The sequence below is a fragment of the Pseudopipra pipra genome, chromosome W (assembly GCF_036250125.1).
Source record: "Pseudopipra pipra isolate bDixPip1 chromosome W, bDixPip1.hap1, whole genome shotgun sequence".
Lineage (NCBI taxonomy): Eukaryota > Metazoa > Chordata > Aves > Passeriformes > Pipridae > Pseudopipra > Pseudopipra pipra.
Window position 1 is genome coordinate 2,393,108 of NC_087580.1, and position 14,438 is coordinate 2,407,545.

General features: G+C 59.9%; 1 protein-coding gene across 1 annotated transcript; it reads right to left on the reverse strand.

Moving 5' to 3' along the window:
* Window positions 1-842: 842 nt before the first annotated feature.
* On the reverse strand, window positions 843-4,277 carry LOC135405766 (class I histocompatibility antigen, F10 alpha chain-like). The gene is made up of 6 exons (XM_064640348.1): window positions 4,105-4,277; window positions 2,260-2,523; window positions 1,861-2,136; window positions 1,313-1,585; window positions 1,084-1,197; window positions 843-985 (listed from the first exon to the last, which is right to left on the reverse strand). The coding sequence occupies exons 1-6, from the start codon at window positions 4,178-4,180 to the stop codon at window positions 858-860; spliced, it is 1,131 nt and encodes a 376-aa protein (XP_064496418.1). The 5' UTR covers window positions 4,181-4,277; the 3' UTR covers window positions 843-857.
* Between the last annotated feature and the right edge of the window lie 10,161 nt (window positions 4,278-14,438).

Here is a 14,438-nt window from a genome sequence, read left to right on the forward strand (position 1 = left end):
TTGAACCAACTCCTGGAGAGACACGTTCCCATCCCTGTCCCCATTCCCATTCCTGGGGTTCCCATCCCGCTCCCCATTCCCACTTCCTGCTGTGCCAACCTGCTCCCAGTGTCCCCGTTCCTGTCCCCACTATCCCTTTCCTGGTCTCCCATGTCCCCATTCCCATTCCCGCTGTCCCAGTTCCCATTCCTGGTGACTCCAACCTGCTCCCAATGTCCCCATTCCCATTCCTGGAGTTCCCATTCCCACTCCTGCTGTCCCCAACCTGCTCCCAGTGTCCCTATCCCTGTCCCCAATGTCCCCATCCCAGTCCCCCCTGTCCCCATTCCTATTCCTGGTTCCCACAGAGGAACTGCCAGATGCCGGAGGAGGGAGTCAGGATTTATTGCCCAAAGCAGGAGATTTTCACACCCAAATTAAAGCCTCAGGAATAATTGTGGTCCTGGGTTTCACATGGGAAAAAGCAGGAAGTTGATCCATCGGGAAGAGCCACAGGGGGGCCGGGGTGGGTGGGAGCAGCGGGATGAGCTCTGCCAGCAGCTCCTGCCTTTCCGCAGGGAGAGGGAAGGGGCGGATCCAGCTCCAGGACTGCTCAGGCTGTGATTCCTGCTGGGATGAGAGCGGGGAAAGGAGTCACCATGTCCCTGTTCCCATCCCAGGGGATGGAGCCGACTGTGGAGCCCAGGGAGAGTAGGAACTGCTCTGGAATCCCTCCTGATCCTGCTCCGTCCATCCCACCCCAATCCCACGCCAATCCCACCCCAGAATCCAGCCCTGATCCCAGTCCACAATTCCACCTGAGCCCACTCTGGAATCCTGCCCTGAGCTGGAATCCCCTTCCAATCCTGCTCCAGCCATTAGGCCCCCATTCCCCTCTGGAATCCCGGCATCCATCCTGGGATCCCTGCCCAGAGGATCTGGATCCACACACGCTGCTGGGACTCACTGGTGGGTGCAGAGTCGTATCCCTTCCCCTCCCTCTTCCCTGTGGAAAGAAAGCGGGATCAGCACCCGTGGCACAGGATCCCCGGAATGCTGCCGGGCGGATCCGTGCCCCTTCCCGACCCCCATCCCGGGAGTTACCAGATCGGAGCTTCAAGACACCGACTCCCACGAGGCCGATGATGATGATGATGGCGGCAGCGATGACGGACACAGCGACCAGCACTGGGATGGAATTCCTGACAGATTTCGGCTCTGGGAAGGGCAGGAGGGGGACGAGGGGGAGGGTTACCCCCATCCCGCTGTCCCACACTCCCAAATTCCTCCTTCCCAAATGCCCAGCTCCCACATTGCCCGTTCCCAGCCTCACCCCAGGCGAAGATCCCGGGCTCCGGCATTCCGGCGTGCTCCACCCGGCACCGGTACTGCTCCCGCTCCCCCGGCAGCGCCTCGATCCTGGCCCAGCTGTGGAAGGTGCCGTCGCTGTTGGGAACGATCCCGCCCCACTCCGTCTCCTGATCCCGTACTTCATCCCCCTTCAGCCAGTTGATCCCGATCATCCCGGGGTAGAATCCGTACGCGTGGCAGGACAACGTCAGGATCCCGTGTTCCTCTTTCCCGGACACGTGGACATCGGGAGGATCTGGGATGGGATAAAGGTGAGATCCATCCATGGAATTCCCATGGGAATGGGATTGGAGTGAGATCCATTAACAGAATTCTCATGGGAATGGGACTGGAGTGAGATCCATCCATAGAATTCCCACTAGGGGAATGGGATGGGACAACAGTGGGATCCATCCATGGAATTCCCATGGGAGTTGGATGACTCAGATACATCCACAGAATTCCTCAGTTCCACCCTCCCTAATCTCACATTTCCAAATCCCATTCCCATGGGAATTCTGTCTCCCTCACCTTTGCGCTCCAGCGCCTCCTGCCCATATCCAATGTGTTTCTGGAGCACTTCCAGGCAGGTGTGCTCCAAGTAATTCATCATGTTCTCCACCACAATCCCATCGTGTTCCCATTTCCTCTTGGTGATCTGGGCAGCTCCATCGGCCGCCACGAAGCTCCCGGATCCCAGCTCGAAGGAGATGAAATCCCGCCCGTCGTAGCCATACCGACTGGATCCACGGACGCTCCCGTCGGACAGGAGGTCACAGCCATAAAGCCGCTGCACCGTGTGAAGACCTGGGATGGTGGGATCCATGGAATTGTGTCCCAGCCCCACAGATCCCGTCCCAGCCCCTTGGAGCACCCTGGATCCCCAGCCCAGCCCCACAGATCCCCCATTTCCCGGCTCCCCCCACTCACCTCTGCTCTGGTTGTACCGGCCCCGCAGTATCTCCAGGGCTGTGGCAGCCACGAGCCGGTTCCCCTCATTGATCTGGGTCTGTTCATCCCAATATCCCGGCTCGGCTCCGGCCGCCATCCACGGCGTCAGCGGCTCCGTCCGGCCCCGCTCGCTGTCGTAGCGCTCAAAGGGGATCCCATCCACGTATCCCATGGACAGGTATTGAGGGATCCCCGGGCTGGGCTCTGTCACCGCCATGTTCAGGTAACGCAGGGAGTGGAGAACTGGGGGGACACGGAGATTTGGGGGGTCTGGGGGGGTCATGAGTCAAGGAAAGGGGGAACTGGGAGAGCTGGGAGAGCTGGGAAAGCCGGGAAGGGGGTTTGGGGATCCCAGGGCCAAGGAAAGGAGGGTGTAGGAGGGGGCATCCAGGGGTCCCTGTGCCCAGGAAAGGGGGGCCCGGGGGGCCCCAGTGTTGAGGACAATGGGGTCTTGGTGTCTGGGAAAGGCAGGAATGGGGGTCCATAGGGTCCCGGGGTCAAGGAAAAGGGGGATCTGGGATCTGGGAGAGGCAGGATAGCTGGGAAAGGGGGTACAGGGGGATGTTGGTGCAGGATAAGAGGGTTCAGGGGGGGTCTTGGTGCCCAGGAATTGCAGTCGAGGGCATTCCCGGTGCCTGGGACCCCCCTGCAGGAAGCACAGGGAGTGGAGAACTGGGGGGGGGTCACAGAGATTGAAGGGTTTGGGGGGTCCAAGGGTCAAGGAAGTTGAACTGGGAGAGCTGGGAAGGGTCCAAGGTTCAAGGAAAGAGGGGACTTGGACTGGGAGAGGCAGGATAGGGGATCCAGGGGGGTCCAGTGGTCCCTGGTGTTGAGGAAAGTGGGGTCTGGGGGCTGGGAAAGGCAGGAACGGGGGTCCAGGGGGTCCCAGGGTCAAGGAAAAGGGAGGATCAGGGGGCTGGGAGAGGCGGGATTGGCAGGCAAAGGGGCACAGGGGGGTATTTGTTGAGGATAAGGGGGTTCAGAGGGGTCCTGGAGCCGGGGATGGGGGTTCAGGGGGTCCTGGTGCAGGAAAAGGGGGTTCATAGTGGTCCCGGTACAGGATAAGGGGGTTCAGGGGGGTCCCAGTGCCCAGAATAGGGGTTCCAGGGTGTTCCTGTTTTGGATAAGGGGGTGCAGTGGGATCTTTGTGCCTGCAATGGGTGTTCAGGGGGGTTCCCAGTGCCCAGGAATAGGTGTCCAGGGGGTCTCTGTGTCCAGGAATGGGGGTTCAGGGGGTCCTAGTGCCAGATAAGGGGCTTTAGGGTGCTCCCAGTGCTGCGGGAGGGGGTGCAGGGGGGTACAAGCGCCCGGAAATGGAGGGGGGGGGGATTCTCGTGCCCGGTAATGGGGTTTCAAGGGGGTCCCGATGCCCGGGAATGGAGGTTCAGAGGGGTCCTCTTCCCGGTAATGGAGGTTCAGGGGGGGTCCCAGTGCCCAAAAATGGAGGTTGACGGGGGTTTCTGTGCCCGAGAATGGCTGTTCAGGGGGGTCTCGGTGCCCAGGAATGGAAACTGGGGGGTCCTGGTGCCGGATAAGGAGGTTTAAGGGGGTCCCCGTGCTGATGAGAAAGGGTGCAGGGGGGTCCCAGTACCCGGAAATGGAAGTTCAGGGGGTCCCCGTGCAAGGGAATGGGTGTTCAGGGGGGTCTCCTTCTGGGAATGGGGGCTCAGGGGGTTCCCGTGCCCAGCAATTGGGAGTCAGGGGGTCCCGGTGCGGAGGGAGAGGGTGCAGGGGGGTCCCGGTGCCCGGAAATGGAGATTCAGGGAAGTGCCGGTGCCCGGGAATAAAGGTTGAGGAGTTGCCCGTTCCGGGGGTCCCACTCACCCTCCGGCTGCCCCATCGAGACCTCCAAGACCCCCAGGATCGCCAGGAGCGCCCCCAGCCCCAGCGCTGGAGCCATCGCGCTGCTCCGCTGGCCCCGCTGGGCGCAGTTCGGGAGACGCGAAAGCGAAAGTGGCCGAGGGAGCGCGGGGGGCGGGCCCGGGGGAATTGCCGGGAATGCCCCGGGATCCCCTTCGGGACCCCTCCCGGCACCGTCCCGGGTCCCCCCGCCACCCCCGGGCCCCCTGGACGGGCCCGAGCGGCGGGACCCCCGGGCCGGGCCGAGCTGAACTCGCGGGCCCTGCGCTTAAACTCGGCCTTAAAGGCGCCGCTTTGGGGCCAAAGCGGGGGAAGCGCCGCGATCAGCGGATGCCGCGGGGGCGGGGGGCGATCGCCCTGGGCCAGTGCCCGCCCTGGGCAGCCCCCACTGCCCCCCGCTTGGGTCCCGGGGTCAAGGCAAAGGGGGGCTCCCAAAGCCCCTGCCAGGGGGGAGCGGGAGCTGGGGCAGGAGCTCCGTGGGGAGAGAAAAGGGGGGGACAGCGGGATGGGGGTCCCGGGGGGGCACACACGCTCCCGGGGGACACACGACCCCCGGGGACCCCCCTCAGCTCCTCCCGCGGGCGGAGGCCGAGCCCCAGCCCAGGGAGACGAAGCCAAAGACGGAGCCCCGACCCCCGTCAGCATCTTGGGGGGGCGGGGGGGACAGGACCCGGGAAACGGCGGCGGCTGCTGGGAAGGGACCGGGATGGGCTGTGATGGACTGGGATGGACTGGGACATTGGGATACACCGGGACCAGGACTGGGACCCCTCGGGACCAGAGCTGGGGCAACAGGGATCATACTGGGAGCAACTGGGACTGTCACCAAACGGGAATAAAACTCTGTCACTGCAATGTCAGGATTAGAAAGTGGTTTAATTTTTTTAAGCACCAGGTGTGTGGGTGGGGGGTGGGGGGATCTCCTCCCATCACCCCCACACTGGGCTGTCTCACACCCTGGTTTCTGTGGATGTAACTAATACATGTGCATTACATTTCCCCAAACTCATGCATATATACTAAATACTCCCACAGATTCTCTTACACATTTGAATCAGTTTTCAGAACTCATTTACATCAGAGTAGGGGTCTCTTGAGGGTCTCTGGTGGCCCTTTGGGGAACATCCCTTCTTTGGTCACGGGCCTGAAAAAACAGTTTCTTCTTCTGGAATGCTTCCCAGCTCTGGGGGCTGGCCAAGATGTTCCTTCTTATCAGTGCTGCTCAGGCACTGTAGGGACTAATTTGGACCTTTTGGGAACAAGTTAGAGTCTTACATGAAGTACAAAAGGACGATAATTCCTGAGGATCTGGGCAGTTGTTGGGAAAGATCATCCTCATTTTCAGACCCCTCTCCATGGGTGAAACGAATTCCAGTGACTGTGAGGACAGTGATTATTGTCTTTCCTGCATTTCTGTGAACTGTTGTACCGATGTTTGTAACCCAAAGTGTTATAAAGCTCATCAGTGAGACTTGCTGAAAATTTCAACAAGTCTCAGAGGGGGGAAATGTTGGGAAAATCTTTAATTTCAACAAATAGAGTTTAAGTCTTGTGAATTCCTTCAGCTGTACCAGGCAGGGCTGAGTCCTGGATCCACCCACGGCTGCGTTCAGGTGGATATCTTAGTCCTGAGACTAAACCACGTGGGCCTGAGCAGCACTGATAAGAAGGAGTATCTTGGCCAGCCCCCAGGGCTGGGAAGCATTCCAGAAGAAGAAACTGTTTTTGCAGGCCTGTGACCAAAGCAGGACAGGTTGAAGGAGGGATGTTCCCCAAAGGCAGCGGAGCAGCGCGATGGCTCCAGCGCTGGGGCTGGGGGGGCTCCTGGGGCTCCTGGGGGACCCGGGGGGGCAATGAAGGGTCAGTGGGACCCCCTGGAACCGGCACCTCCTGAACCCCCATTTCTGGGCACCAGGACCCCTCTGAACTGCCATTCTCGAGAAGAGGACTCCTCTGCAGCCCTTCCCTGGCACAAAGACCTCCCTGCACCCCCTTATCCATCCCCGGGACCCCCCTGAACACCCTTTCCCTGGGCACCAGAACCCCCCTGAGCCCCCATTCTCAAACTGGTACTGCCCTGAACCCCCATTCCTGGGCATGAGGAACCCCCTGCACCTCCTCCCCCAGTATTGGGACTCACCTAAACCCCTTATCTGGTACCGGCACCCCCAGAAGCCCCATTCCCGGGAATGGGAGACCCTCTGAATCCCCATTCCTGGGAAGGGGACTCCTCTGCAGCCCTTCTCTGGCATGGGGACCTGCCTACACTCCCTTATCCAGCCTCTGGAACCCCCATTCCTGGGCACAGGGACCCCCTGAAAGACCATTCCTGGGAAGGGGATCCCCCTGAACTCCCATTCCCGAACACGGAAACTGCCCTGAACTCCCATTTCTGGGCACTGGGACCCCCCTGAACTCCCATTTCTGGGCACTGGGACCCCCCTGAACCTCCATTTGCAGGCCCAGGGACCCCCCATACCCCCGTTCCTGGTACCAGGGCCCCCTGAATCCCTATTCCTGGGCACCAGGACCCCCCTGACCCACCTCACCCAGCACTGGGACCACCTGAACCCCCATTCCCAGACACGAGGACCCTCCTGCACCCCATACCTGGCCCCAGGATGAGAAGGGAAAATGTCCAGTCGCTATTGGGAAAATGCTGCCCTGCTGTTGACAAGGGAGACTGTTCAGCTGCGGGTGCTGGGGAGGGTGTGGAGGTGCCTGCAATCGGCACAGGTCAATCAGTGCCAGTGGAAGGGGCGGGGCTGTTGCTCAGAGAACAGCCGGGTTGCCGGTGAGCGGCCAATGGGGAGCTGCCCAGAGGCAGCCAATGGGAAAGCTGCGCGGGGGCGCGAAGGGGCAGCCAATGGGAGGGTGCGATGGAGCAAATGTAGCCAATGAGCAGCCAGTGGGACACCGAGCGGACGGACGGGCAGCCAATGAGGAGCCGTCGCCAGGGGAAGGCGCTGAGCGACTGCGCACGCTCCGAGAGAGGAAGACGTTGAGCCTTCACCCCCCGCGACCACCGAGACGAGCAGCAGAGAGAAGTGCGCAGGGCCAGGGGCGTGTCCCGAGATTTACAGAGAGCACCGCCCACTGCCCGTGGGTCATGAATATGTAACACACGTGACGTCTTGATCAGGACGGGATCTACATCCAATACCGCACTGATGGAAGCCCTTTCAACCTAAGGCGACTGAAGGCCCACACCATGACCTTAAACCATCTTGTCCGGGAGCTGCTTTATGCTGATGACGCCGCCCTCGTCGCTCACACAGAAGCAGCTCTGCAGCGTTTAACATCCTGCTTTGCTGAGGCTGCTGAGCTCTTTGGGCTGGAAGTCAGCTTAAAGGAAACAGAAGTTCTCCATCAACCTGCACCTCAGGAAGTCTTCCATCATCCCCACATCACCATTGGCCAATCAGAGCTCAAATCACTCCAGCAGTTTAATTACCTGGGCAGCCTCATCTCCTCGGATGGTGAGATTGACGGAGAGATGGACAACAGGTTAGCAAAGGCATGGAGAGCTTTTGGAAAACTCCATAAAAGAGTTTGGCGAAATAAACACTTGAAGAAAAGCACAAAGATCAGTGTTTACAGAGCCATTGTGCTGTCTACTCTCTTATATGGATCCGAATCATGGGTCATCTACAGCCACCACCTGCGACTCCTGGAACGCTTCCATCAACGCTGCCTCCATACAATCCTAAACATCCACTGGTCAGATGATGTGACCAATCCATCTGTTCTAGAACAGGCAGCAGTCACAAGTATTGAGGCCATGTTGCTGAGAACACAGCTGTGCTGGGCAGGGCACGTCTCCAGGATGAAGGACCAACCACCCCCTCCCTAAGATCGTGCTCTGTGGTGAACTTGCCACCGGCTGCCGCAAGAGAGGAGCCCCGAAGAGGAGATACAAGGACTGCCTGAAACAACATCTCAGCCTTGGCCACATTGATCTTCATCACTGCTCTACTCTGGCCTCCAGTCGGGAGGTCTGGAGACACCCCATCTCTAACGCTGCTGCTTCCTTTGAGAACGCAGCAGGATCACCATCGAGGAGAAAAGACAACGCAGAAAGAACCGTGTCCTGTCGATCCCATCCAAGGAGTCTTTCTGCTCTGCCTTTTGCAACTGGACGTGTCTATCTCGCATTGGCCTCTTTAGCCACCAGTGTGCTTGTAGCAAATGTGGGCAGAGCCCTTCCCAAATCTTCGTTCGCGAAGCCCAGCCATGATTTTGGATATTAATTTGGGAGTCTGGACTCATTGGTTTATTTGGTTCTGGAACTGGTATTTGGTTTATTTGGTTTTGGAAACAGGTATTTGGTTTATTTTGTATTCCTGAACCATTGGAAACAAATTGGGACCCCCTTGGAGGGACAAATCTGTTGATGCTTCAGGGGCTCCAAAACCCTGAGGATTCCAGTGCCCACTGAAAGTGTTATTCAGGGAGATCCTCTCAGTCCCTGGATCTGGAAATTCCAAGCAAGATCCCTGAGATTTTATTAACACATTAAAAGGTTTATAAAAGGTACATAAAGGTACATAAAAGGTGTACGTAACCAACATAGAAGTGGAGCTCCGTAATATAATATGATTGACGTATAAAAAGTTGTGATAGAACTGTAAAAGAAGAGGTGTGACGCCTCAGAGCTTTTTGGGCTGCCCAGGGAGGTGGTGGAGTCACCGTCCCTGGAGGTGTTTAAGCAAAGACTGGCCATGGCACTGAGTGCCGTGGTCTGCTTGACGTGCTGGGGATGGGGCGTAGGTTGGACGCCGGTTGATCTCACAAGTCTCTGCCAACCTCAGGGACTCTGGGCTTCTGTGCCAGCCCAGCCTTTGGGGACAGCGTGCTGGTGGCTCAGAGGCTCCGTCCTTGCCTTGTTGCCCATCTCCTGGCTGCCAGGCAAGGGCCTTGTGACATCACAGCCTCTGTGGAACAGTGCGGTGGCTGAAAACTGTCAGTGCTGCGTCCCCGTGCCCAGAGCCTGGGCAGAAGTTGGCTGGCAGGGACGGGCAGAGACTGTGCAGAGGTGTCAGCTCGTCCACAGGTGCCATTGCTGAGAACCAGGGTTTTCCTTGGATGGCCCCTTGCCAGAAAAGGCAGGAGAGGCTGGAGAGAGAGGAAGGAGGGGGGTCAGGCCGCTGGGATGGTGCCGGCGGGCCGTGAGCCCGAAGCCAGCAAGGCCTTGGGCCCACACGGTGTCAGGGGAGGACTGAGAGCCCCCAGGGAGGAGGAAAGCTGGGCAGGCCCCACGGCTGCTGGGCCTCTTCCTTGCCAGCCCTTTGGCCAAGGCCCCGAGGCAGAGGTGGGGCTCAGCCCCTGCACAGCAATGGGGCACAGGCTGAGCCCCAGGGACACCAGAGCCAGGCGGCCTGAGCTCTTCTTCCTGCAGCGTCTGCCTGGGGCAGCCCAGCCAGGCCTGAGTCTCTGCAGGAGAGGCCAAGCCCAGCCAGAGAGGGCTCAGCCCTCTGAGGCTGCACTCACTGCAAAGGGAACAAAACATTGGCCCAGAGGACATCCTGCCCCCAAATGGAGAACTGGAAAGGTCAAGAATAAAAAGGTCACCCCCCTCCATTCTTCAAGACATGTTTAGACTTCTTTCCTAAAAGCATCCAGGACTCGGGTCACCCAGTTTTCTCTCTGACAATGATTTTTCCATGGTTCCCCTCAACTCCCAGCCCACCCAGATCAGTTTTGGGGTCCCAACCCCCACTTTTTCTGCCCTCTCCCACCCCTTACCCATCATCCCCCAATCCCAGCCCCCTCATGCTCAGTTTGGGGCTCCCACCCTCCCCTTTTCCCCACTCTTCTGACCTCTCCCACCCCTTTCCCCTCATCCCCCAATCCTCAGTCGCCCTCCACCTCCACTTTTGGGGGGTCTCACTCCCCCACTCAGTTTGGGGTCCCACCACCCCTTTTATCCCGTTTGACTCACCGACCCCCCCCTTCCCAACACCCCCTCTCACCACAGAGCTCCTCACCTGCAACGGGGGGGGCTCCCAGTAACACCAGTGCCCATGAAAGTCCCCCCAAAAAAGGGTTAGGTGGGGTTCTGGGTGGGCTCTGAGTGGGTTTGGGGGTTCCTTGGGGGCTGTGGGGTGGTTTAAGGGGGTCCCTGCACACTTTGGGATGCGTTGGATGCCCTGTTGGGGTGCAGATGTCCCCCCAAAGCTCCCCCAGAACAGGGTGACACAAGGGGGGGGCACAGAGGGGTCCCCATTCCTGATCCATCCTGGAGCAACCACACGGGGCAACTGGGATCATACTGGGAGCAGCTGGGCCCCTGCTGGGCTCATACTGGGACCATACTGGGACTGACAGGGATCATCCTGGGAGTGACTACAATACTCCTGGGAGTATGTGAGAGGCACTGCAACCATACTGGGGATGACTGGGATCAAACTGGATTCGTATTGGAAGTGTCTGCAAGTTCCTGGGATCGTACTGGGGGTGACTGGACTCATAGTGGGATCATCCTGGGAGCAACTGGGACCACGCAGGGGCAAATGGCCTCCTCCAGGCAGTGACTGAAAGTGCCTGGGGCCATACTGGACTCAGACTGGGAGTCCCTGAGAGGGAAAGGAACCATCCTGGGAGGACTGGGAGCAACTGGGACCACCTTGGGGGCAACTGAGATTGTATTGGGAGTGACTGGGTGTGACTGGGATCCTAGTAGGAGTGACCAGGACCATACTGGAACCATCCTGGGAGTGACTGTCAGTGACTGGGATCATACTGGGAGCAACTGGGTCATGGTTGCGGCACAAAGGACAGAGAGAGGGAAGGGGATCAGAGAGAGGAGGGAAAGAGAGGGGAGGGGGAATTTTAGAAAGGATAAAGAAGAAAGAAAGACAAAAAAAGAAGAAAAATAAGAGAAAAAGCCGAGTTTAAACATTCAGTAAATGTGTGAGTCACTGGGAGCTCACAGGTCAAAGGCAGGTGAAGTGTTTGCAGGGGACAGGAGCCTGTTCAGGGCTCAGGAGCTGCTGCTGCCCAAAGGGAGGAAACACCCCGAGGGCTCGGAGCAGAGTTTGTGCTTTGGGGCCTTTGCCAAGAACCTGCAGGAGGGAAAGCAGTTCCAGCCAGGGGGGCCCAGGGGCTCCCAGCACGGGCCCAGGGGCTCCCAGTCACCCCCAGGATGGGCCCAGTCACCCCCAGGATGGGCCCAGTCACCCCCAGGATGGGCCCAGTCACTTTTAGTCACGCCCAGTCTGATCCCAGCACGATCTCAGTCACTCCCAGTCTGATTCCATTCTCTCCTAGTAGGATCCAAGTTACCCCCTGCAAGGTCCCAGTTGCTCCCAGTCAGTCCCAGTATAATCCCAGTCAGTCCTGGTGTCTCCCACTATATCCCAGTTGCCCCCAGTGTGGTCCCACTCACTCCCGGTCATTTCCAGTAGCTTCCAGCATGATCCCAGTTGCTCACAGCCACTCCCAGTCACCCCCAGTGTGGTCCTAGTTGCTCCCAGTATGATCCCAGTCACCTCCAGCATGATCCCACTTGCTCCCAGTATATCCCAGTTGCACCAGCATGGTCTCAACTGCCCTCAGAATGCTCCCAGTCACTCCCAGTATGACCCCAGTCACCCGAGCATGGGCCAAGCTGCTCCCACTGTGATCCCAGTATGATCCCACTTGTCCCTAGCATGGTCCCACTTGCTCCCAGTTCCTCCCAGTGTGATCCCAGTTGCTCACAATTGCACCTAGCAGAGACCCAGTCGCTCCCAGTATGATCCTAGTATGATCCCTGTATGATCCCAGTACAATCACAGTTACCCCAGCATGGGCCAAGCTGCTCCCAGTTGCCTCCACCACAGATCCAGTCAATCCAAGTATGGTCCCAGTCTTCCCCTAGCATGGTCCCAGTCAATCCCAGTTGCCCCCTTGTACATCCAGTCACTCCCAGGTGCTCCCAGTCCAAGTCACTCCCGGTGTGGTCCCAGTCACCCCCAGGATGGTTGCAGACTCTCCCAGTAGATCCCAGTTGCCCTCAGCATGCTCACAGTCATACCCAGTTACTTCCACTTGCCCCAGGATGCTTCCAGTTCCCATCAGTAAAATCGCAGTCACTCCCAGTCTATGCCAGTTGCCTCCAGCATGCACCCTGTCACTCCCAGTTACTCCCAGTTCCACTATACTTCCAGCATGGCCCCACTGGCTCCAAGTTTCATTCTGTGTAGTTCCAGTCACTCCCAGTATGATCCTGGGCACTGACAGTCACTCCCAGGATGGTTCCAGTATGGTCCTGGTCACTCCCACTATGATCCCAGTCACTCCCAGTCACTCCCAATAGGATCCCAGTTGCCACCAAGGTTGTCCCAGTTGCTTCCAGTATGAACCCAGTTGCCCCAAGTGTGGTTCCAGTTGCTCCCATTCACCCCTACTGTGCTTCCAGTCACTCCCAGTATCATCCCTGTCACTCCCAGCCACTCCCAGGAGATCCCACTTGCCTCCAAAATGCTCCCAATCACCCCCAGTATCATCTCACTCACTTTTAGTCAGGCCCAGTATCATCCCACTATGATCCCAGTCACTCCCAGTACGATACCAGTCTCTCCGAGTACGATCCAAGTTACCCCCTGCATGGTCCCAGTTGCTCCCAGTCACCCCACTACAGTTCCAGTCCCTCCCAGTATGATCCCTGTCACTGCCAGTCTCTCCCAGTCGACCTCAGCATGCTCCCAGTCACACCAATTATGCTCCCAGTCAGTTCCAGTGTGGTTCTAGTCACTCCCAGTATGATCCCAGTTGCCCCCAGCGTGGTTGCTCCAGGATGGATCAGGAATGGGGACCACCCGGAGTTCCCCCCGTGTCACCCCGTTCTGGGGGGGCTCTGGGGGGGGCACCTGCACCCCAACACGGCACCCAGCGCTCCACAAAAGGGGCCGGGACCCCCCGACACCGCCCCACAGACCCACAAGGACCCCCCAACCCGCTCAGAGCCCACCCAGAGCCCCCAAACCCCAAATGTGGGGAGACCTTTCTGGGCACTGGGGGTGCCGGGAGCCCCCCCGGCTGCGGGGGCAACTCCCCCGTGTGCCGGCAGAGCCGCAGCGCCCAGCGCTCCCCACCTCGAGCCCACCGGCGCCCCCCCCCTCGCCCCCAGCGCCCCCCGGGACGGCAATTTGGGCAGGGGGGAGGGGGGGGTGCCCAGGCCGGGCCCCCCCGCGCTGTCCCGGCCGTGGCGGCTGCGGCGGGGGCCGAGTGCGGGCGGGAGCGGCCAAGAGCCCAGCGCTGCCCCATCCCGACCTGCCCCAGCTCCAGCCCTGCTCCTGCCGCGGGAGGCCATGGCTTTGGGGGCAAGGGGGGGCAAGGGGGGGGTAGAGGGGGGGCCCAAGGGGGGCCCGAGGGGGGCCCGAGGGGGGCCCAAGGGGGGCAAGGGGGCTGGGCCGGGGGGGAAGGGCTGCAGGGGGCGGATCCCGGAGGAGGAAACTCGCCAAAAGCGGCGGCCCAGCCGAGGGAGGAGCCGAGCGGGAGCACAAAGAAGAGCAGCCAAAAGGTCCTGACGGTCGCTCGGCAATGGCGGGGGGGGCGAGAGTGGTTTGGGGGCCCCCGTGAGAGCCGGGGGGGAACCCCGGTAGCCGCGGAGTGGGGAGAGCGGAGAGGGGCGATCCCGGAGCTGGGGGACCCCCGGAATGCTGGAGGGGGGGGGAGCAGAGAGGGAGCGCCGGGCCCCTTAAGCGGGGGTCCCGGAGAGGGGGAAGGCCTTGGAGTGTGGAGAGGAGGGGGGGCCTTGAGGCGGGGTGGGAGCCGAGAGCGCCAAGAGGTTTGCGAGGGTGGGAGGCGAGAGAGGAGGGCCGGCCGGCCCCGGGAGGCAGAGTGGGGAGAAGTGAGCCCTGGGACCCCCCTGGTAACACTAAAGGGGACCCCGGCGAGTGGGAACCCCCCGGAGCCGCGGGACCCCCGAGGCCCGGAGAAGGGGGACCCCCATTGCAGGCAGAAGTGCCATCAGGCCAGACAGGGGGGACCCCCCTAACCCCAGAGATCAGAGAGGGGGAACTCCTGGGAGGGGTTTTTTGGCTGAATGTTTGTGGTTTTGGGGTTTTTATGGGCACAGGATGCCTGGTGAGTTCTAGGGCTGGACTTGGGCAGGAGAAACACCCAAGGCAACGCACTCACTCCTTGTTTTCCCCCCCCCATCAGGATTTCTGCTTCCCAAAGCTTGGGCGGATGGAGGAGGCGGCTGCGAGGAAGAGGAAGATGCCGCGGACCCCCCAAGCAGGTGAGGAGGAAGTCAGTGCCCCTTTGGGTCGGTCTTTTGTGGCCGTCCTGCCGGGGCCGGAGTTGGGGGG

Excerpts from the sequence above, each read along its gene's own strand:
- LOC135405766 (XM_064640348.1), bottom strand. The coding sequence starts at position 4,180 with ATGGCTCCAGCGCTGGGGCTGGGGGCGCTCCTGGCGATCCTGGGGGTC. Across the intron at positions 2,524-4,104 it reads CTCGATGGGGCAGCCGGAGG|TTCTCCACTCCCTGCGTTAC; the intron begins GTGAGTGGGACC and ends GTGTCCCCCCAG. Across the intron at positions 1,198-1,312 it reads GCCCGGGATCTTCGCCTGGG|AGCCGAAATCTGTCAGGAAT; the intron begins GTGAGGCTGGGA and ends TGCCCTTCCCAG.